General features: G+C 40.8%; 1 protein-coding gene across 1 annotated transcript in view; it reads right to left on the minus strand.

Moving 5' to 3' along the window:
* LOC122444800 (LIM domain containing preferred translocation partner in lipoma) overlaps window positions 1-24,608 on the minus strand; it is a 509,662-nt gene that overhangs the window by 479,807 nt on the left and 5,247 nt on the right. The window contains exon 2 of the mRNA XM_043473440.1: window positions 1,264-1,464. Within this exon, the coding sequence (XP_043329375.1) occupies window positions 1,264-1,456 (193 nt within the window). The 5' untranslated portion in view covers window positions 1,457-1,464. The remainder of the gene's footprint in view (window positions 1-1,263; window positions 1,465-24,608) is intronic.

A 24,608-nucleotide genomic window follows, 5' to 3' on the forward strand; every position in this document is an offset into this window, starting at 1 on the left:
CATATGCCAGGAAAAGGAGGACCAGCAGCACAGCGGGCTGGGTGAGGACAATAGTCTCACTTCAAAACCACAGAGAGTGTCACCTCTTGTCTCCAAGTTTCCATTTTTTTGCTGTGAAAAAGCAGTGGGTTCATAGAGTTAAAGGATAAGGCAACAGAACGACAACAAAAAAGCAGAGTGCCTCACACAGACCATCTGGTCAACAGTGGCAGATTAAGGACAGCAGGAGGAGCAACAAAAGAAGTAGGAATTTGACAGTCAGAATAAGATGCATATGGAAACCCAGGGAAGAGATGACTTCCGATTCCCTCCAATCCAGGGCATGCCCAGACACTGGAGACGGTGACACGAGTAGGGTGGTCACAGAGGACAAAAGGGTGGTGAGGCGGCATGGTAAGAAAGATCAGAGTTGAGCAAAGAGCTGCAGAGGATCAGAGATGAAGCCAGCGTCCCTAGAGAACCAGCTGGGCAGTGAGAGGACCTCACAAAGTATGGGGACCAGGATGGGGCATCTCAGCACAGGAAGACTCAGCCGAGGGTCCAACTCACCAGAATTCACAGCACTCCGAGTGAAGACGTCTGAAGCATGACCGTCACCTGCTTTCCCCCGCCCTCTCACCCATGCCAACATGATACAGATCCTGCCCCATCCTGACCCTCAAGTGTGCACTGACTGTCCTAACCACTAAGCCCTCCTCACACCTCTGCCTCCTTCTGGGTAAGAGGGACTGTCTTTATTCTCTTCATATTAGAGGGAAATTCATCTTACCTCTCCCCCAAAATGAAGAGACAAAATAACTATCTAGACAAAATAACTAGAGAAGGGAAAAAATGTCTAAGTGCCTTATTAGGGTCACTTCAGACGGACACACCATCAGACCACTGCTTGGTAGCACGTGTGACACTTGTCCGATGGCAAGAGGGAGGGGAAACTGGGTGGTAGGCACATTTCTACAAGACAATGGGATGGGGGTGGAGGATACTGCAACAGAAGGACACTGAGCTATGAATGAAGAGACGAGGGTTCTAGTTTTAGCTCTGGCCAAAACCACCGTCAGATAACCCCTAACAGATTTCAATCTGTATGCCCAAAAGAAGAGTTGCCTAGGTGGTTACTAGGTATTCTTCAACGTTTGACAGTCTATGTACTATGATAGCCATCCTACAAAATTCTTTTCCCAATGCAACATTGTACTACAAATCACTTTTATTATATTGAACTCTCTTGTTTTAGGCACCCACCTCTGCAAAGCCCACACTCACCTTCACCACCAGGTTGCTTGTACGGGTTGTACTTGGGCTTTGGAGCAACGACTGGGGCAAACTTCTTGGGTGGTTGCTGTGTAGACACTGAAATGCTGGGGGTCCCAAAGGAATGGGTGGTCTCCATCCGTGCAGACACGTGGCCAAGAGGCTCAGCAGTGCTTTTTGGTGGCAGCCAAGATGGGTGAGACATTGTTCAATCTAGAAGTAAAAAGAAACCAACAGTTGCCTTTAAAGAAACACAAAAATGAAAGCAGTATACTTCTCTTCATTACTGTTTCTTCTTAATCCATACCTAATGAAATTTTGAAACAGACTCTGAGATGATGAAAGAAGGGAGGAAGGAAAGAAGGGACAAAGGAAAGAAGGAGGAGGAGGTGGAGAGTTATGGAAAGAACTACCTTAACTGAAGGAGGAGAAAAATTGAACACTCTCCTCAACCCATCTTGAATACCTCTCTTCCAACAGTTACCTATTTTAGTGCCTAGCATCCTTCAGGAAATAGATATGAGCAAGAAATGGTTCCTAGCCTTAAGAAGTTTCTATGGTAGGAGAATCTTTTATCAGTAAGGTTGGGAAAAAAGCTTCAATTTCATTAACAATCTATTAAAATGATTACCATACCAATTAAATGATGACATTATCTAAGTGAGGCTTCTCTAGTGGCTCAGACAGTAAACAATCTGCCCTCAATGTGGGAGACCCAGGTTCGAGCCCTGGGTCAGGAAGATCCCATGGAGAAGGGAATGGTTACCCATTCCACTATTCTTGCCTGGAGAATCTCATGGACAGAGAAGCCTGGGCTACAGTCCATGGGATCACAAAGAGTCAGACACGACTGAGCAATCAACACATACATACATACATAATCTAAGTGAGGTTAAAAAATAAAGTGTTACTGGAATGCAGAAAAAGGTAAAATCACTTCTTGCAGGGAGCAGAACTAAGACCTCATTAATGAGGTGACCTTCAGATTGAGCCCTGAATGCTGAGTAGAGGTCAGGCCTGAATAACACAGGCAACGCTGCACGGGTAGGAAAAGTACACAGTACTTCAATTTAGTGTGGCTGGAGGGGGAAAACAGAAAAGTAGCTAGCAAAGTAACTAAAAATGTGGGATGGAACCAAAGCACTGAAAGCTTTGTATGCAAACTTGAGGACTTTGAATTCTGCAGGCATTAAGGAATCATCCAAGGTTTATTCTTGAAACCAGGGCATGACTAGTGCATGGCAGGACACTTTAAGATGATGCCTCTGGCAGAAGCATTACTGCTGCTCACCAAGGTGTACTTGGAAACTGGGGAGAGGGACAGTGTTTGCCACAATGCCTGAGAAAGATACTGCGGCTTAACGGCCAGGGGCTAAAATATTCAACCCCTATAAGCACAGGGCATCCCCCCACGACACCCATCAGGAGCTCTGCCCATCAGCGAACTCAAACCATACTGGGTCTTTAGGAAAAATTCAGTTAGGAAGGGGATACGAAAGCCAGCCTGGGACGGCCCTACTCAGACTAAAATACGCTCTGTGAGGAAAGAAAAACGATGTCTTGGTGTCAGGGTAAACCAACCACCCCTGCAGGCAGCATGCAGGCTGGGGCTGAACCTCACATTCTCTCCCTGAGGAGGGCTCTCCAAGTCTGATTGCAAGAGCTCTCCAGCAAGCGCAGGCCCGGAAGCTTTCCTCACCCTCTCCAGCCCCAAATCCACCCTGTCATTTATTAATGGGGCTGAATTAATTGAGAGGGCTCCATGATTACCTCCAGATGTCTGTAACAACAAAGAACACTGGTGTGTGTGTGTGTGTGTGTGTGTGTGTGTGTGTGCGCGTGTGTGCGTGTGTGCGTGTGTGCGTGCGTGCGTGCGTGCGCGCACGCAGTCGCTCAGATGTGTCCAATTCTTTACGACCCCACGGACTGTAGCCCACCAGGCTTCTCTGTTCATGGGATTTTTCAGGCAAGAATACTGGAGTGGGCTGCCATTTCCTCCTCTGGGGGATCCTCCCAACCCAGGAATTGAACCCTCGTTTCCTGTGTCTCCTGCATTGACAGGCGGTTTCTTTAGCACTGAGCCGCTAAGGAAGCAAAGAACACTGGGAACTCAGGAGAAAATGCAGGGTCAGCACACGGTATGGCCGTGGAGAGATGAGGTGATGGGGGAAGCTGGGGCCCGGGGTGACCTGGGTAGCATCAGACTACGCCAGGAGGGGTGACATGATCTCGAGAAGCTCCGCTTCCCTCACCTGGTGTCCCAGGTACCCTTGCTCCCTGCTCTCACAGAGTTTCATGACAACCAGTGAGATAACAGTGTTCAAGTGCTTTATATACTATTAAATGCCATGCAAAGTGAAGGGAGGAAAATTGTTGGCGATGTAGCTCTCTGATGAAAGGGAATGACATGAGTCAGTGAGGAAGCCTCGAACATAGGAATCAGGAGTCTGCTGTTATTAAGCCTATGGTGGTAACACTGCATTTCCACTCTCGTTGCAGGGCCGTCTCTTCCCCTTCCTCCCCTGCACCTTGGGTATACGCTTTGTACACAGTTAAGTTCCTCAGGAGAGTGGGGACCATATTTTATATACCCTGAAACCACCATTAAAGCCCAGCACAAAACCAATACAGAAAAACAACTATGAATCTGGCTTATTCCTGGTTCTTAAAACTGGCTGCACATTTTAAAGTCTATGAGATTTTTTTTTTTTTTTTAATGCCAAAACCAAGCTCGGAGTTGAGAAACATTAATTTTGGCATTATTTGTTTAACTGAGCCTCAGTCTTTTACTAAAAGGGGTTAAAGTGTCTGTTCTACTTTCAATCAGGCTAAAATGAATACAAGTGGGGAACAAGCAGGATAAAATAAAGATTTGAAGATTTTAATGCACCACACTCATTTGTAATATAAATGTTATTTGTAGATTTTTTTAAAATGGCTTAATATTATCCTTGCAAATTTTCTATAAATCTCAAGCTATTCCAAAATAGGAACTTTAAAAATGGGTTAATATAGGATACAGTGATTTCTAAAGCAAAGAGGCACATTTCCAAAGCAATTGCACATTGCCAATTGACTGAAGAATCCTGGCCTTTTCAGAAATTCTGTAGATATAAAGGAATAGGCAACTTCTGAGAGACTATGAAAAATGAAAATGTAAACATCCATATGCAAACCATGCCCCCCACCATATTTTCTGTTATCCCCAGCACCATATATTACCCTAACACTGTACTCCCCATGGAGGCAACCCCAGGGACCTCAAAGGAGTGCCAGGGTCTGGCTAAGTACCTGTCTGCATAAGACCTTAACAGCATCTTCCCAAACCATTCTTCCGTATGTTAACAGTGGCCCAGTAACACCATTCTCAAGATTTATAATGAAATTTAATGACCTTGAAGACTTGCTCATGCTATATACACCATCTACAATGCTGTATAACTCCCATTATTGAGAGAGTGAATTCTTAGGTAGGTTGATGAGAAGTCTTGGGTCTGTGAGGAGGAGAAAGGGGTCTGGGGCTCTCGAAGAGGAGAAAAGTACACATTTTTTTTTCTACACTCCTGCATCTTAGTCACATAAAACGTTTTTGTTTTGTTTTTTTTTCTCTAAGCACAGAGCTAATGATTATACAACAAAACAACTCTTTGCTTTTCCTTAAACTCTGTACCAATGATTATATAACAACAATATATCTTGCTTGAGGACATGTTTCTTTCTTAACAGGAAACTTCTGACTAATCTTAAGACTTATGCTGTAGGAGTGGGTCTGGTAAGACCTTTCTATTGTTAGTTTTAATCTTGTTAACTTAAGATGGATATTGTGAGAGTGGGTCTGGTAAAAGTATATAAGGCCTTGATAAAACTCAGTGGGGCACTCTTCATCCCCCTTCTGATGTCTATGTCAGAAGCTTTCTCTGTCCTTTTTATACTTTAATAAAACTCTGCTACACAAAAGCTCTCAAGTGGTCAAGACCGGTTCCTGGTGCTGAAGCGAAATCATCTTCTTCGGAGCTCACAAATCCAACATCGATCACCATAAGCTATCATTCAATTCAGTTCAGTTCAGTCGCTCAGTCGCAACCGACTCTTTGTGACCCCATGAATCACAGCACGCCAGGCCTCCCTGTCCATCACCAAACTCATGTTTACTCAAACTCATGTCCATCGAGTCAGTGATGCCATCCAGCCATCTCATCCTCTGTTGTCCCCTTCTCCTCCTGCCCCCAATCCCTCCCAGCATCAGGGTCTTTTCCAATGAGTCAACTCTTTGCATGAGGTGACCAAAGTACTGGAGTTTCAGCTTCAACATCAGTCTTCCAATGAACACCCAGGACTGATCTCCTTTAGGATGGACTGGTTGGATCTTCTTGTAGCCCAAGGGGACTCTCAAGTCTTCTCCAATACCACAGTTCAAAAGCACCAATTTTTTGGCGCTCAGCTTTCTTCACAGTCCAACTCTTACATCCATACATGACCACTGGAAAAACCATAGCCTTGACTAGATAGACCTTTGTTGGCAAAGTAATGTCTTTGCTCTTTAATATGCTATCTAGGTTGGTCATAACTTTCCTTCCAAGGAGTAAGCGTCTTTCAATTTCATGGCTGCAATCACCATCTGCAGTGATTTTGGAGCCCCCAAAAATAAAGTCTGACACTGTTTCCACTGTTTCCCCCTCTATTTCCCATCTACCAACCTTTTTTGTTTATTTTTTTCATCTTGACCCAGCTCAAACGTCTCTGATGCTGTGAACATTTCCCTAACTCCATCCAAAGAGAGTAGCTTAATTCCTGGGCTCTTCTGGTATTTCTTTCATACTTATAACAGTCACATATATGCTATTTTATCACCTGCCTAACTGCCCCAACCATGCCTAGCCAGGAAGCCCTTAGAAAAATATGCTATGCATGAATGGGTGAATAAATAAATGTTGATCTCCTTGGTTACTCATCCCTTTCTAGGATCTCTGCATCTCCCTTCTTAGCATCCACTCATGTGATCATCTCTGTTTCCCCTCCCTTAACTTATATATGTAATTAATTGTGTTCATAGATGTCTTAGATTTCCAGATATAGAACCAACTTTGCTGTCCTAGGGAAAAAATCCTACTCAGTCACAGTCACAATGTTTCAGTATACTGATGAATTAAATATGCTATTTTACAAAAAATATTTCTACATAAAATCATAAATAATATCATTCTCAAATGTCTTTCCTCTACATGTTTTACTCATCATTCTTTGGTTTAGATATGGGAGTGCTGTATCCTCTTCTACTGTCTGGATTAGTTTAATGGTAAAATTAAGACTATCTGATCTTTAAAGGTTTATCAGAATTCAGTGTAAATTCATCTAGATATGATACTTTCTTTAATAATAAAGCTTAATCATCTTTCCAAGAACTTCTACAATAATTGTAAAAAATTTGTACTTCTTTTGAGGTCATTTTTCAGTATTTATATTCTGCTAGAAATTCATCAATTTCTTCTAGGTTTTATCTGTGCTCCCTTTCATCCAAGATACCTCTCGATTAAAACTGATATCTCAACTACTATGTCTCATTTAGATTCTGAGCACCACTTCCTACCAGTCCTTTAAGACATAATTCACATTCTCCAGCCTCCAGTTCAAGCTATGTCCCCGCTCACAACACTTCCACAGCATCTGGAATACTGTTGTCACCACACACATCACTTGTCACTCTGCCTCTCTGCTTGCCTGTATCACAAACTAAACTCTTGAATCCTTGAGAGCAGAAGTAATTATCATTCTCTAATCTCAGGGCCTAAAATATGATAGGCACTCAATAAAAATGTCTGTTAATTTAATGAATGAATAAATTTAATTGCCTAGTGCTGGAGCTCCAGATAAAACGAAATCTCATCCTGTACTCATATGATTCTGATTATCATCCTATTTTCCAGGAGTTTAAAGACTACCTGAAGAAGATATATATTTTATATGTGAAAACAGAAAAAGAGCAACATCAAGATATACAAAAAGAAACAAAACAAGTAAACAACGAAAAAAAAAAACTAGCATATGTCACAAGATCCAGCACAGAAGTAGCCATGAGCAAGGGCTCTGAAAGCTAGGTGGCTCCAAAAGATAAATGAAACAAGCCAAAGGACAATGCCAGAAAATTCTGTGAACTGGAGGAAGAAGTAAGGCATTCCTGTAGGAAGGGAGCAGACCAGCTGAACTGAAATAAGCGACTTAGAAGATGTGGGGAAAAGACTGGCAAGGTTAAACGAGCTTTGTTTTTCAAAGGTCTTAAATAGAGAAAGAAAAGGCTAGAACATTTATCTTTGAACAGGAATCTGACAGGAGCGAAAACTTGATATATATATATATATAAAAAAAAAAATCCTAATCCACACAGAATGGATCCAAGGAAGGAGAAAAATACAATAGTATAGACAAAGAGTCCCTATGACCCCAGTTCTAGTCTCAGCTTTGCCAGTGTGACCTTTAACGAGAGAGGATGCTCATTTGCCGAATGAATGTCTGTAAAGTCCCAATTAGCTCTAATATTCTAGAGTGCTTTCCTTCTCTGAAATCTTAATTACAGCCGTTACTTTTGATAAATGAGTTTGAGAAAACCTCACAAGTTTAGTGAACGGGCAAACTAGAACATTTCCCTGGGGTTTCTCAGCTTCTCAGAAAGAGAGACGGATGGTAAACACAAAGATAAGCACTGGTGAGAGCTGGTTTTGCTGGACCAAAACTTACCCTGCTCTGACTTCCTCTGGTTCTAGATGGGTTTCACTCTAAGCATATAATCATCGTGAAAGCAAGAAGTGAAAAGGAAGATCTACACAGAGGCCCTGAAAATACACAAACACCATCAGAAAAGAGGAAAACAAGAGAAGTGGCCCTCAACTAAGCAAGATGCCTCTGCTGATGGGAGTTAAAGAGCTGGGGCTCCCTAAGCACTAGACTTTCAGGAACTGTCATCAAATGCAAAGCAATTAAGAAGAACCTAGAGAGTTTCACTTATTGCCACTCTGTTGCTCTTCTTTTTACTCCTCCTAACTGTTCAGAGTTTATAAGAAAGCTACAGACTGGCAATAAATAGCAAGTGTTTATTTAGCATATGCTTGTGCTCAGTCACTATGTTGTGTCCAACTCATTGTGACCCCATGGACAGTAGCCCACCAGGCTCCTCTGTCCATGGAATTTTCCAGGCAAGAATATTGGAGTGGGTTGCCATTTCCTTCTCCAGGGCATCTTCTGGACCCAGGGATCAAACCTGCATCTCCTGAGTCTCCTGCATTTGCAGACAGATTCTTTACCACTGTGCCACCAAAGAAGACCCTCACTGAGGATATACTATATGCCAATTTCCTACTTGCAACATATTCATCCTGATGATTATATGTGGTGAGGTTACCATTCTCCATATTTAGCAGATCAAGAAAGTAAGGCTTTAAGAGTTAAATAACTTGCTCAAGGATACACAGATAACAAATAGCCAAGCTGAAGCCTCGACACAAGTCTTGGACCCAAAATCTATGATCTTCACACCATGGTACTACCTGTCTGTTTGGAGGGAAAAGAAATCCAAAGGAAATCATCACTTAGAAACAGGAGATTTTGCTTTATATCCATTCCTAGTTCCTGCATCCTACTTGCCAAAATATCTTTTCCATTCTGTTCTTCCAAACCTAACTCCCATGAGCCATAGGATTACAAACTGAAAGTTTGGCCAAACTGATTAGACACAACGAAACATGAAACACGAACAACTGCAAAAGGCCACGTGATGACCAAGACCCTTCCTCTACGGGTGGGAACACTTAGGGCTACAGGTAAAGTGACATTTGATACTAAAAAAGTTACCAAGCCTCTCTAAAGATAGAATGTGAATGACAACTCATGGTCATCCACAAAAATAGAACGAACTAGTGTTTGCTCAAGTTTTGCTTCTTTTCTAAAATCAATAGAGTACTCTTCTTCAAACATTTACATAGCTCACTAAAATTTAAAAAAAAACCAGCCACTTGTTGCATGGTATTATCTAATGTCAAATGCTACAAGCTTAAAGAAGTGGTTTTCAAAACTGCACACTAGACTCATCTGGGAATCTGTATGTATGCATTCTGATTCGAGGGTTGGAAACAATTGACTTAGAGCATTTATATTAACCTTTACATCATGTTACATTAGTCACTAAATCTCCCTTGGCAATTAACCCAAGGCCTGGCTCTTGGTCAATGTTTGCTGAATAAATGAATGACACTGAAGGAAGAGACAGGTATGAACATCACTATTTTATTGGTGGAAGAACTGAGAGAGTGAAGTGCTTTGTGACTTAAACATCAGAAGCAGTTGAGGGCTAACTAAAGTTTAGGATTTGGGTCCTTAGCAATATTTTCTCCACTTAAGTGATTAAGATTTAAATAACACTTTCCTATACCTTTGGAGATTGTTAACAATCTTCCCTCTTTGCATAAAAGTCAGTGCGTTCCTAGAATTTCAAAACTGCTTTCTTTTTTAACTTTGTATTTTGTATTGAGATATAGCCAATTAACAATGTTGTGAGAGTTTCAAGTGAACAATGAAGGGACTCAGACATACACATACATGTGTCCACTCTCCCGCAAACTCCCCTCCCTGCCAGGCTGCCACTGAGCACAGTTCTGGAACTATTAAAGTGGTACACTGTGCATCCTTCCTTAGACTACAGATAAATATCCTTTTCTACACCTTAGTCCTCACCTGGAAGACACCTGATCTTCTGACTCCAGACCCAGCTCCCAGTCTCAGCTCTGCCACAAGCTCATAGTGCAACCTTTGCTTTCTCTGGGATCACACTGGATACCTCTAAAAATGATGTGATTGGACTATTTTGTACTGTTGTCATTACTCACTAAGTCAGGTCCAACTCTTTGTGACTCTACTGTAGCCCGCCAGACTCCTCTGTCCATGGGATTTCCAAGGCGAGAATACTGAAGTGTGTTGCATATCTCCTCCAGGGGATCTTCCCAACCCAGAGATCAAGCCCAAATCTCCTGCATTGCAAGCAGATTCTTTACCCGCTGAGCTAGAGAGGAGGCTCAATTGGACTGGATTATTAGATGAATGAAAATGATAACTCTACTTACAAACTTAAATCTGGGGATGATCCTGACTGTAGAACTAGCCAGAAACAAGAAAAAGTCAGCCATGGGGATTCCTAATCATCCACAATGCTCCTCTTAGCTCATCAATGAAGAATCACAGCCCTCTTTTGTTTTTCCTTCTTTCTTTTGTCACCCGTTTCCTGACTCTTCAATCCTCCCCATTGTGGGAGGGAACCTTAGATTGATCTCAGAGATTACCAAGGTATCAATCAAGATTTATTATGCACAAGCAAATAAGTACTTTAGGCAAACCTTTTCCAAACGGTGTAGGTAAGTCCCTACCAGTGTAATTACTAAGCAGATATGCCATGGCATGTGATAGAAGCGTGGGAAGACAACGTTAAAGAACAAGGCAGGCTGAAAATTGCACACAATTGTTACTTGAACAGCAAATGTAATCACTCTTCTTCTGATGAGAGCTGGAAGGGCAAATAGGATCTGCCATGGGCTGAAAATGTCAATGCATTCACTCCACTTCTCTTTACAGGCAGCTCTGGCCCTGCACTGGCTAAACGCCCCACTCTCTGCATGGACAGCTGGCATTACTCGGAAGGGGTGACAAGAGAACATCTCTACAGAAATGCCAAACCTTTATATAGACTGTCTGAGAGACAGTTGGAAATACAGGAAAAAACATGGGACTGAGATATAGAGGACTTGGGTGGAATTTCTAGCTCAGCCACTAACTGGCTCTGTGACTTAAGTAACTTGACTCTTTGAACCTCAGTGTGTCTCTTTATCTTTAAACTGAAGATGTGATGCCTGCCATCTTCCTTCTAACCCTCATGGTCTATGACTTCTCCTAGCAAGTCTGCCAATTGAGCGAGCTGAGGTTTCTTACAAAACCAGCTTCTCCCCTGTGAGTCCTCATGAGTGGGGATGCTGGAGTGAAGGGAGGTAGATTAGGAATCAACAAGTTAAGTGCCAACCTGCCTGGCACAGAGTTAGTACAAATACAAATCAGTGCTAAAGGTACAATCCCTATGGCTGGCAATACAGATGATGGCAAGGAAAATCCATCTATGAATACATTTGCAGATGCCAGTAAACTAAGAAGCAGGAAGATGGAGAAGCATTGAGCAGTTCAAGTAAATATCCATCTCTGATAAAGAAGTGAGGCATAATAGAATATACTCCACCTCGCCCTGTCACTCCAGATTCAGAACGTCACACAGAAAGGGAACAATCCACCCTGACAGGGAAACAATAGCGCTGGAAGACAAGGCCTTGCAGGAAAAGTTAAAGGAGAGAATGGAACCAAACCAATTGCCACCTCCTTGGTTTTTATTTGCCACAACCAGGTGACAACAGCCAAGACAGGCTATTCAATGGCCAAGAGATCACAGCAAGTCCCAGCTGGGAGATATCTTAGGGACCAATGTGTTCCTTCTAATTTGACAACCAAGATTTTAAAAAGCTGAGACGGCTCATGCAATGTAACACAGCAGCTAGTGCATATCAGAGACTGGATACACACCCAGTCACTCTGCTTCCAGAAAGGTTTGTAGTGGAAAAGTTTCATTAAACAATTGAGAAACTCTAATGACTATTGGATAGTAACTAGAAAGAGTGAGTAAAAGGGAAAGAAATAGACACAGGAGAAAAGAATTTATCTTCCAAAAGAGCACCCAGGCCACTGGAAATTAGCGCACTGAACTCATGACCCCAATGTTGCACTTTAGATCACATTTAGTGACAATGGTTATTCTTGGCTAAGTGAACAAGAAAATACGTACCCTGTGTGGACCTCAAATTCTCCAGCTCTAAAATAATAAGCATTAAGAAGATGATCTCCAAAATTCCCTCTTTCAAATCCAGAAAGATGATGCCGAAGAATATATTTGCAGGGCAGCAACAGAGAAACAGACATAGAGAACAGACTTACGGACGCGGGGAGAGGGGAGGAAAGGGTGAGATGTGTGGAGAGAGTAACATGGAAACTTACATTACGATATGTAAAATAGATAGCCAACGGGAATTTGCTGTATGTCTCAGGAAACTCAAACAGGGGCTCTGTATCAACCTAAGGGGTGGGATGGGGAGGGAGATGGGAGGGAGGTTCAGGAGGGAGGGAATATGTGTATACCTATGGCTGATTCATGTTGAGATTTGGCAGAAAACAACAAAATTCTGTAAAGCAGTTATCCTTCAGTCAAGAAAATAAATACTGTATTTTTTAAAAATTCCCTCTTTCAACAACATGCTATGTTCTATCATGGTACGGCTAGTCTGTAGAGTGTGCTGTGCTTATTTTTAAAATGTGCTCTTAAGGAGATTTAAGTCTCATTCGAACAGATTTTTTCTGTACAAGGCCAAGAAAAGGGGACAACAAATACCTTGAGCTCTTTCAGTTCAGTTAGTCTATTCCTAAAAGTGGAAATCTGGCTTTACAAAGATGAGATTCTCATTGCCTGATTCATAAGCATTTAAAATCCTGATATATATCTCATACCTTCACCAAGATGAAAAAATGACCAAGGGAAAAATCACCAACAGCATCACTAATGAGGCCTAGCAATCCCCTTGGTGGTTATCTGGCTGGTATCCCCTCACCCTAAACCCACTGCCAAGTGAGTAGGTCCATAAGTTAATTGCTGCTCATTGTCTGCATTCCCCTGACAGCTTGTTTAAACTTGTATTAAAACACATGAACACCACATTTTAGCCTTCTGTTTACAGGTCTGTTGTACCCACTAGACAGGTCAGAGACTATTACTAGCCCTTGAGGGATGTTTTCATTGATTTTGATTTTTTAAAATAATTTTATGTTCTTTATCATAAATTCACATTGATATCCCAAAAAAAGTATAATAAGTAAGAGAAAACTCTATTTAGATATCATTTTAAAAGCAGAAACAGTTCACTTTGTCCTCAATGAATATAAACCCTCTATTGACAAATCTCAGGCCATGTTCACATGACACTACTCTTTGTGACTGTGAACGAATGTTTACTCAGACCACACAACCTGCCAAGAGTAAGCATAGCAACAAGACACAGAGTTAACTGTTATCCTCCAACCTTCTAAACATTATATTGTTCACAAAGCTATCACCTGTCAACTGTACTATTTGCATCCTACTATCATATTACTGGTTGTAAACTAGTTCAGAGGTTTTACATAGAGTTTGAAGGCTATAATTTGAATTAACGTTATTGAATTTAGATAATATTATTACAAATTAAAGTTTCCAAGTTAATCTTTATTTATCTGATAATTAATTTCCATCTTAAATTTCTATTAAACCCAAGATCTACTTCATCTTAGGGTTAAAACACAAGGATACTGCTAAATTCAGTTAAATTGCTCAGTCACTGGAAAAATAAAGGGAGGAAGAAGAGGCACAACTTTTCCTCTTCAAGGACAGTTTTTAAAAACAAAGAAACTCAATGCATTATAGCTCTGAAATTATAGTTTCTGGTTAACACCAATTCAAGAGCCTGGAGAAATTTCTCAGTATTTAAAATGGCATAAAAAACAGACAGGCTTCTCATTAGAATGTGTTATAAATTCAAGTTATGTAAGAGAGGCTAGTTTTGCAATTTCACATTTAATAGCAAAACAATTGAAACCATTTTCAACCAGTGACCTTTTTCTTAAGTCATGTTGGAAGTTGTTCCACTTTATTTCAAGATTTTGAAACAGAGACAAAATCTGTAGAAGCGTCGACCAATAGCCGCTGAGTAAAAACGAGCCAGGCTGTTTCGGATCAGTTTCAGAATGACAGGGGTGGATGTTATTCCTTTTCAAATTTCTCTCGATGAGAGTGTTGGTGTTGCGCCTTCTGCATTTTTATCAATTACTGACTACCCCGCAAAAACAGACAATGCCATGTGTCAAGAATGTTCTAAGTTGGCTAATATTCTAGGGAAATAAAACACACACACACACACACTTTAAACATAGCTAAGGAAGTAGCAGCTAACAACTTAATACAGAAGTTTAATATCCAAGAAGCATGAAATTGTTAATTAAGTTATTTCTTCTAATACAGAGCTGAAGCTGAAACTGAACCACCCTCTGTGAGTCTGCTAATCCACACCAATGACAAGGAACTTATTACTTCACAAGGCAGCCCCTTTCATGGCAGAAAAGTTGTAACTACTAGAACGTTATGTAAGGCTGAAACTGGTATTCCCCTAAGAACCACCGATCAGTCCTGTCTCTGCCTTGGAATCAATCATAAGCCTTCTTCTACATGGCAGCCCTCCAGATACTTAAAATATCTTTTTAGTTTCCTATTTATTTTTTCTGTGTCCCAAGTTTAGATAGTCCGATTCTTCTTTTTTTCTTCAACTAGACTTACAGCTTGAGAACAATAACATAGAATTTGAAATCTCAACCCAGCAGTTTTCAAACTTATCATTAAGAAAAACGGGTTTCTTCACACCAAATCTTTAAGAAACCCCAAGAATAAAATAGACAAATTGATAAAGTGATTCCTTGGATTTATTCACAACTTTGTCTTTTGACAGAATACACTTCAGTTGTGTGTGGGGGGGTAGGGGGGGAGGGGGTTGGGTGGAATGGGGAGGAAGAAGTATAAACCTAATTACCTCCAATAAGAACTCTGCACTGAGCCAGGTTGGTAACCCTCTGCTTTAGAGTATTACAGTGATTGTAGCAAATAAAGAACACAGATGGCGCCTTCCTTTCTTTTCCTAGTGCCTAATACAGAACCTGTCCCATCATCAGGGCTTAGCATGTGATTATTATAAAAAAGAGAAGGGAAAGATTTGGGAAGATGAGTTAAATTCTGGTTCTGAATCATGTCAGTTCACATTTCAAACACTGTTCTCCACAATTTCTTATAATTAGGGTGACCATGCATTCAATTTATGCTGTTGTTTCAGTGGAATTATTAACAGTGCCCCTTTTCACTCTCGGAAAAGTCCCAGTTTAGACAATCCCTTATATATAGTCACTTTACTTATAATATAGTAATAATGAGAGTCAGTGAGTCCAAGAGAATTCTGAACATGTTAGGATCCTCTCGCAAAGGCTCCCTCTGGCCAAAGACCTCCCATGCTTTGAGCTTGGAGCAATTACAGCAGTTGTTAAGAAGGCAGAGCAGTCAGCAGTGAGGAGAGGAGATCTTGGGGGCTACCCTGCTCCAGAAGCATGTGCTTTCCAATAGGAGGGAAGAAGGTATGAGAATGATCGTGCAGGAGTAGAAAAATACAAGATACAGCAGAAATCTACAAGAAGCTAGTGACTACCCCACTCACTCAGCCTCTTTCTCCTGAAGCAGATTATTGACTTCAGTTATATCTTTACTACCTGTCCACTCCTGTCACCACAACCATCAGTATTATAAGAGGTTTTACGTCTACTGCGTTTCAAATAGGACAGCAGGTTTGACTAACTCTGAAATCGGAACAGGAAAAATTAGGGAGTGGGCAAGAAACAGGTATAAAACGTGTCCAAATGTATTCATTAGCATACAAGAGTAAAGATGGAGGGATTATTTATCAATGTTTTACATTTTTAAACAGAGGTTACACAAAAGTTAAGGGAAATAAAGTCAAAAGAATTCAGGGCCAGTCCACAGGTTATATGTCTATTTAATTTACTTTAAATAAACTATTTTATATTGATTTCCTTTGGAAATTTGAAATGTATATTCCACAGGGGCAGGGGAGGAGGCAAAGCATTCAATTCAGAAGGCTGACAACCCTCGCCAGAGATGGAACTCCCCCCAGACACGGTGAGCACTCTGATAAAATCGCATGTCTCCTTGTCGTACTTTCCAAGATGTTTGAAACCAAAACAGTTTAGAACACTCTCCCAGCTCAGCCTCGTCCCTCCTTATGGCATTTTTTCTGATAAATAGGAATTCCCCTTAGGGACTCCCTAAAATAAAACTCCTGCCTTCCCTTCTGTTATATAATTAATTACACTGATAAATAGAGATCTAATGGAACATAATTGTGAATCCATCCTCAGTTTAGTATCAACTACACACAAAGCCTTGTGGAAGACACGCCCAAAATCTGACACCAATAACCCTGACTGTGTTGGAAATGGTGGATAGGCACTCAACCTTGCCATAGTGCAGAGGCTGATTCTCAGGCAAGGGTTTGACTGCAAAAGAGATTGCACCAAAACATATGTACTGGCCTGAGACTTGAAAGACAAAAGGAAGATGATAGCCACGCTCTGCCACTTTGGCGGACTTTCTGCTGGAAGCACGGTCATGGAGACAGGGAGCTTTCTGTATCCACATTCCCACATTCAGTCTTCAGCCTTGTGGTTATCAAGAAGCAACTGTGGCGGAGCGAGCAGCTGGACTCCAAGTTTAAGGTCCAGTTACTACTTTCTGATGGTGGCTTCTTAATCTCTGGTTCACAAGCAATGTGCTGGATCCTTGACCACAACAGTTCCATGGTAGCCTCATGAATCTCTACTGTCTTACACATAGTAATTTTGTGTGGCTCTGAGATTTATATTGGAAGCTCAGCCAACAGACTGCTCTATATAATTCCCCCAGTGATTCTGAAGAACTTAACACCCTGCATTAAAACTTTTCTACTTAAGATATCTAGAGTGGTTTGTCTTCCAGAAGAAACTCTGACTAACTTCTCTCACCCCACCTCCATATCCTTAAAATTCTATTTGCCAATAGACAGTAATGATGTATCTATTAGAATTTATCAACAAGCGTACGTGTGTGCATGCTCAGTCAAGTCCAACTCTTTGCAGCCCCATGGACTATAGCCCACCAAGCTCCTCTGTCCATGGGAGTTTTCCAGGCAAGAATACTGCAGTGGGTTGCCATTTTCTTCTCCAGGGGAGCCTCCTGATCCAGGAATCGAATCCACATCTGCTGAATTGGCAGGCAAATTCTTTACGACTGAGCTCCCTGGAAAGCCCTCATCAACAAGACACAGGTTCAAATCAGTCACTGTGCCAAGTACACGCAAGCCCTCTGATCTTCACTAGGGAGCAGACAGGGCACAAGCCATCTCAGAGCTCAGAGACTGGTGGGAAGAGGCTCAACACAGCAGGGGAACTATGAAGTGACAAGGAACGAGGCAGAAGGGAGTCTAATCTAACCCCGGCAACCTAGCTCCATTTTATCACTAACTGGCCAGCTTTTCAAATCAAGGGGCCGAGATGGATGAAAGTCCCTTAAACTGTAACATTCCACAATTCTATGAGTCTTTGTACTTGTAAGGGAATTTACTTGGATTCAAGGCCTAACAAAACTTCCTAAATTTTCAGTTCCCTAAATCTTAAGGTCAGAACACAAAGGTCACATAACACACAAACCTCAGAGAGTTAAAATAGGAACAGGAATCAGTGACCCCCCCCCCCACCCCACCAAAATACGAAGCATTGTGGCCGCCTAAATCTAGAAAACCTCAGGGAAAAATATCTAAACCTATGGTTGCAGTGCTTGTTAAGAATACCAGAGAACACACACATTTTCTTCAGGATCTCTGTCTTCTCTGAAAATGTCTGCCTCACTGTCTGGAAAAAAGGTGCAGGGGAGATGGGAATATTTACATGTAACTGTCTTCTCTGAAAGTACTCAGACCAATAGTAAAGCGAAAGAAATATCAGGCAAATGAATACTGCTTAGATCTCTCAAGAAAAGTCACCAATTTCTTTCTGTCATGGACAAGAAAATCCCTGAGACCCATATAAGAAAAGCAGTTCTGTGGACAGGAAAAATAAAACGTCAGCAGAGTCAAGGTCATGCATTTAAGGCAGTTTTGCTGCCAGTTCCGAGGGCGGCCTCAGTCCAGGGCTTTCCAGACCTCACTGGGCCTTAGTTTCCTCATCTGTAAAACAGAAACAACAATCTCTGCCCTGCTGACCTCACAGGTATTGGTGAGGATTAAGTGAAACAACGGACACACGAGTATTGCATAAATAGCAGATGATACAAATATATGAAGAAAGATTATTAGAAAGGAATTTCAAAGGAAAGCTGTGAATGGTAGCTTGCAAGTTCAGGCAGCAAAAGGAAATACAAATATAGCTGAGATTTTACAATTTTATAATCTGGAGGAAGAAATGGTGATGAGAAATGTGACAAACAATGATGTCCAAAAGAGAACAGAAACCAGCTCGGCTCTGTCATAATGGTCTCGGTTCCTGTGCCTCACACAGCAATGGAAAGACTATAGGGAGGGGCAGGGGCAGCCTTTGTGAGGGCAGCTCACCCACGACATGGAGACCTGGACCGAAAAAAGGACGCCTCCACCTCAGTCATTATCATAATCTCATGGTGTGTGTTCTCTAAGAATTTCTGTGTGGCTCCTTGCAAGTGACTTCACCACCCTGGGTCATATCTCTTGGAAAATAGAAACAACTATCTTCACCCAAGAGTGAAACATAATTCTGCTCATTCTTTAAAGTACAGTCAGAGGGAGTCTCCTGGTGGTCCTGTGGTTAAAATTCTACTCTACCAATACAGGGGGTCATGGGTTCAATCCCTGGTTGGGAACTAAGATCCTGTATGCTACGCCACGTGGCACAGTCAAAAAAATAAATAAAGCACAATTGGAGGGAATGAGGCTCAAGCTCTAGGGTTTCTCAACTAGGATGAACAGAAATGCAAAGGTAGATCTTGCTCACAGTTGGATTTCAAGGCCCAAAGGGCATAGGTGGGTTCAGATAACATAGAGACAACAATTAACTCTACAGGAGCTGAAGGCAGTAAAGCGCCACTCAGGATGGGGAGACAAAGGGTCCTCCAAGCCTCAGTCTATTGGCAAGCAGCCAGCCTAGCACATAGGTAAGATATCAACTGACAATCAGTTTGCAGGGTCTTGAGCAAAAAGTTAGAGGAAGAGTTATAATTCATGAAAGCAAAATGGCGCCCTGTTGGTCTGCATTGGTCTGAGATACCACAGGTCTCCAGGGCGTTGGGACATCGGGTGACAAGAAGATGAAATAAGTGACATAAATTAACTCCGCTTGTAATTAACTGAAGAGGAAACTCAATGGAAAACAAATACAGAAAAGAAGAAGAAGAAAAATACACACAGATACTACTTCAATAGTAGAGAAACACAAATGAAAACAGCAAGGAGATACTACTTTTCACACATAGCTTGGCAAAAAAATTAAGACTTAAAATTCACTTTGGGAACAGATGTGTGAGGAAACTGACACAATATTATGTTTCTTCTTACAAACAGATGTATTCTCTATTTCCTTATTAAATGTGTGACTTATCGTATGCCTCCTTTGGTGCCACAGTGGCAGACTTGAGTAGTTGTGACAGAGACACTCTGGCCTCAAAGCCTAAAATATTTGCTATCTGGTCGCTTACAGAAAAATTTTGCAAACCCCAGATCTAAACTAAAAAAAGTTACTGTTTCCAATTACTAAAGATATAATCAATCTGTTCTTTCACTAAAGTTTTTTGCTAGTTGTCTTTTTTTTTTAACATGGCCTTTAATTCATAACAAGATCTATTTAGATACAACTCTTTTTCATTGTTGTCGCTCAGTCACTCAGTTCTGTCTGACTCTTTGTGACCCCATGAACTGGCATGCCAGGCTAATGCCTACCAATTATCCCAGGCTTCCCAGGTAGTGCAGTGGTAAAGAATCGGCCTGCCAATGCAGGAGACGCAAGGTTCTATCCCTGGGTTGAGAAGATCCCCTGGAGGAGGAAATGGCAACCCACTCCGGTATTCCTACCTGGAAAATACCATAGACAGAGGGGCCTGGTGAGCTACAATCCACAACTGATCACACACGCACATGCACACATCAACTATCCCAAGGCCATTAGAAAAACTCTCCCTTCTCAGACTGTTTTAAGATGGTCCTTTTATTCCACATTCAATTTGACCTGCAGTTGCTCTGTTGCTGGGTGGATCATTTCACCACAATGGCCATTATCTATTCTAGCACCAACACTTCACCATTTCAATTATGGTTCCCTTATGATCTACCATCTGGCCAGGATGGTCCCTGCCCCTCATCACTCTTGTTTTTCAAACTTCTCTTAGCTATTTTGCCTGTTTATTACCAAGTCTATTTTAGAATTAATATTCAAGAGCAATTAACTTAAAAATTGTGCTGAGATTACATAAAATGGAGGGGGAAATAACTACTTAACAACTTTTATATTTCCATTTAGGAATAAAGTATGTCTTTCATACTTTATTCAAGGGCTTTTTAAAATTTATTCAAGGGCTTCTTCATAAGACTCAAACAGTTCTAGAAGTTCTTTGAACAAGCCATGCACGATCCTGACTAAAATATTGACTCTTTGCTTTGCTGTGAATAAGTTTCCATAGATCACAAAGTAATTTTCATATGCCATAAACAAAATATAACTACACATGAGGATACATGTTTAACCTCACAATAACCAAAAAATATGCTAGTACCAAGAAGACAGCATATCAAATGCTGGCAGCACTGGGGAGATGCTGAACCACTCACAGATAACTGCTGCAATTACATAAGCATTCCTTGTAGAACACAAGTCATTGGTGGATCTGAATAACTATAAAATGCTAACCTCTGACCCTGAGGTCTCAACCCTCCAACATGTATAAGATTTTTGATGAACTAAGCTATATTTTGAGAGTTGGACTGTGAAGAAGGCTGAACGCCGAAGAATTGATACTTTTGAACTGTGGTGTTGGAGAAGACTCTTGAGAGTCCCTTGGACTGCAAGGAGATCCAGCCAGTCCATCCTAAAGGAGATCAGTCCTGGGTATTCATTGGAAGGACTGATGCTGAAGCTGAAACTCCAGTACTTTGGCCACCTCATGCAAAGAGTTGACTCATTGGAAAAGACCCTGATGCTGGGAGGGATTGGGGGCAGGAGGAGAAGGGGACGACAGAGGATGAGATGGCTGGATGGCATCACGGACTGGATGAACATGAGTTTGTGTAAACTCCGGGAGTTGGTGATGGACAGGGAGGCCTGGCGTGCTGCGATTCATGGGATCGCAAAGAGTCAGACACGACTGAGCGACTGAACTGAACTGAAAGACTGGAAGGGAATGTACAAAAATGGTAAGTTGTATTAATACCTTTACCAAGGTGGCAGAATTATGGGTGACATTTTTCCTTCTAAAGGATCTCAGTTTGATGCAATGTTGCAACATTATTTACAAAATTTTTTAAAAGAGGGGACCAACTTCAGATGCCTTCTCAATCTAAAGTTTACAATTCCTTTGATATTTAAGGTGGATACATGAGACTGAGGCATCTGATCTGACTCTTCTAAGGCCTACAGATAAAGTCACAGGCAGAATTAGGACTAAAAGCCAGGTCTTCAGACTCAAGAGTCAGTATTCTTTTCTATAAAGCATTTTGTGTTGTTATTTTTCTCAAACCAACTCTGAGGTCATTTTAAAATTTTTATATATTACAAATAAGTAAATGAAAATAACAATGTTCAATTGCCTCTCTAAGAGAATAACTGCTTTTTAAAATCCTACAAAATGCTTTGATGAACTAGAGATTGAATCAAACTTGTTTTCTAAACATGGCTATTTAGCGCAGTAGAGGGTATCAAAGTATGTCTTTTCTACAAAAGCTTGCTTAGTAGAAATAGTCATTTCCTCATAAAGTCATAGCGCAATTTCAGTGCTGAGTTAAGCATTAACTTGATTAAAAAGTAAAATTTGTCTTTGGATACTTCCTTTAGAACCCACAGAGTCTAAACTTGAAGTATTATTACTTTAGGGGAAAAAATTCCTTCGAAATTCAAAAGCTAATGAGAACTAGTTCCTTAACTTTTCTCATTGCAGCCTGACAACAAATTTGGCAGAAGAGGTATTTATATACCTGTACACACAATGGATAGCCATAATTAGTTTCTAATACTCCATAATGCCCAAAGATAACATTTGGAGCCCACATGTATTCTAATGTTCTGTAAATTTTGAGAGGTTCTAATTAGGTCCCAGTGGAGGTAATATTTGGAAGGGAACAAGGTAAAAGAAATCATCAAACAAAAGAAAGTGGAGAATAAATGGCTAGTGAGGCAGAGACTGGTGTGTGCATGCTTGTGTGTGTGCATACATTATGATTTAAGGATCATCTATTGAAGGCACGCTTTTTAGAAGCTGAGTAACCACCTCCAGCAACTGGTTAGATGGCTTTCTATTTCCTGATGTGCTACAGATCTCTCCCTAATTCCTATGGTGTTCTAAACATTGAGATACACATCAATCATCCTCATACCTTTTTTTGTTCATCTTCTGAAATTTAAAAAAAAAAGGCATAAACTTTCATTCTACTTCTATTATTCAAATCATAATAAAATTAAATGACTGAATGTCAGAATGAGGCCAAAGCCAGGTAAAATTCTGTATAATACATAAAGAACATGTGTGTCTGTGTGTATAGTATTACTTTTAAACTTCATTTTAAAGTTTTATGTTATATAAAAGAAGAATCACCTCAGCAAGATAAATGTGAGGGTTAAATATACAATAAAAAAATGAGCATACTGGCAACTTCCTGAGAATCCCCACTCAAGTATAACCTTTCCTTCTCACATACTCCAAAACAGTTTTGCACCTTAAATGTTGAAAGTATTCTAGCTCAGCTAGAACTGGAAACTTCCTGTTAACATGTTTATTATCTCTTCCACTAGACACAGAGCTCCTTGAGGGCAGGAACTACACCTTAACCATGGTCTCAAGTCCTAGAACATCTTACACAATGGCTGGTTGAAAAAAAAAAAAATTAAGTGGCAAACCATGCTAAGGAGATGAGGAGAAAGTATAGAAAACTGAGAATAATACTTACCCAAAAATCAATTTGAATGTATTATATGGATCCATACTGTCAACATTCAACATGATAAAACACACAAAGAAAATTTTCCACTAATACATGGAAAAATGTCTTCTATACCTGGTGTCACTCCTGATTATATCTAGGAACAAATGTACTACAAAAGAGTGAAAAGGAGAGTGCAATTCGAGGTAGAATAGGATGAAAGTGGGTTCAAAAATAGAATCCTAATGAAATTTTAATGTGATAAAAGTCAGTAATTTCATCTTAAAAGCTAAAAAAAAAGAAAAGAAATTAAAAGGCAAGAAGATAAACAAACAGCAGTAAACCTGAGTGGAAAGTACAAAATTGGCACCGATCCAAAACCAGGACCCACACTGACCTGAACCAAATATAGATGAACCTTCTCTGGGCCTCAGTTCTCTATGAAGCAGTTGGATGCTATGTCCCTATAGGATTTAAGTGATGCTATTGGCATCACTTCTGGGGCAGAGTAAGAACATCCAGATGTCAAAAGAGACCGGCCTGATGGCACGAGGACGGCATACTAGCAGAAGGTAAGACATAAGGGAGGGGACCAAGAAAGTCAAAGAATAAATTTTTTATGGAGAAGTTAACATCTCACTAACACAGCAGTCCCCAACATTTTTGGTACCAGGGACCAGTTTTGTGGAAGACAATTTTTCCATGGACCTGGGGAGGGGAGGTGAGGGATGGTTTAAGGAGGATTCAAGCATATTACATTGACTGTGCTCCTATGAGAACCTGATGCCACCGCTGATCTGACAGGAAGTACAGCTCAGGTGGTGATGAGAGTGACGAGGAGTAAATACAGAGGAAGCTTCACTGGCTTGTGAAATTTCACAGCTCACCTGTTGCTGTGTGGCCTGGTTCCTAACAGGGCAGGGACCAGCAGCAGTCTAAGGCCAGGGGCTTGGGGATCCCTGTAATAACATGCAGGGAAAACCTCTTCATAATAAATGCTACATAAATAAGAAAGTAGAAGAAAAGAAATAAGACTAATCATCATTGTGCAATGAACATCCAACACATATAGGTAATAATGCAGCTAAAAAGGAAACAAATTTATATAAAAAGGAAAAATGTATATAAATGCAAAGGAGCTTAAGAGTTTACCTGGAAAGTGAAAGCAAAACGAACGACAAAAAAATCATAATTACTGTATTATTAACGTGGGTAAAAGTGATTTCTTAAAGATTCCTTTTAAAGAGCTTTCATAGTCATCACCATAGTCAAAAAGTGAATACCAACTGTGTGGCACAGATCGGGTAGGTTATTGTTAACCTCATTTTATAGACTTGGAATTTGATGTTGAGAGAAAAATCAATCAATCAATCACACAAATAAAGAATAAGAAAGCCTGGACTCAAAGAACACCTCTGCTGATTTCAAAATAGAGTTCCGCTGCATTGTGCCACCTCCCTTCCAGTTTTAGTAAATATACAAGTGACCTGGATGAACACATGTTTAAATCACAAAGGG

The sequence above is a fragment of the Cervus canadensis genome, chromosome 7, assembly GCF_019320065.1.
Source record: "Cervus canadensis isolate Bull #8, Minnesota chromosome 7, ASM1932006v1, whole genome shotgun sequence".
In the NCBI taxonomy this organism is placed as follows: domain Eukaryota; kingdom Metazoa; phylum Chordata; class Mammalia; order Artiodactyla; family Cervidae; genus Cervus; species Cervus canadensis.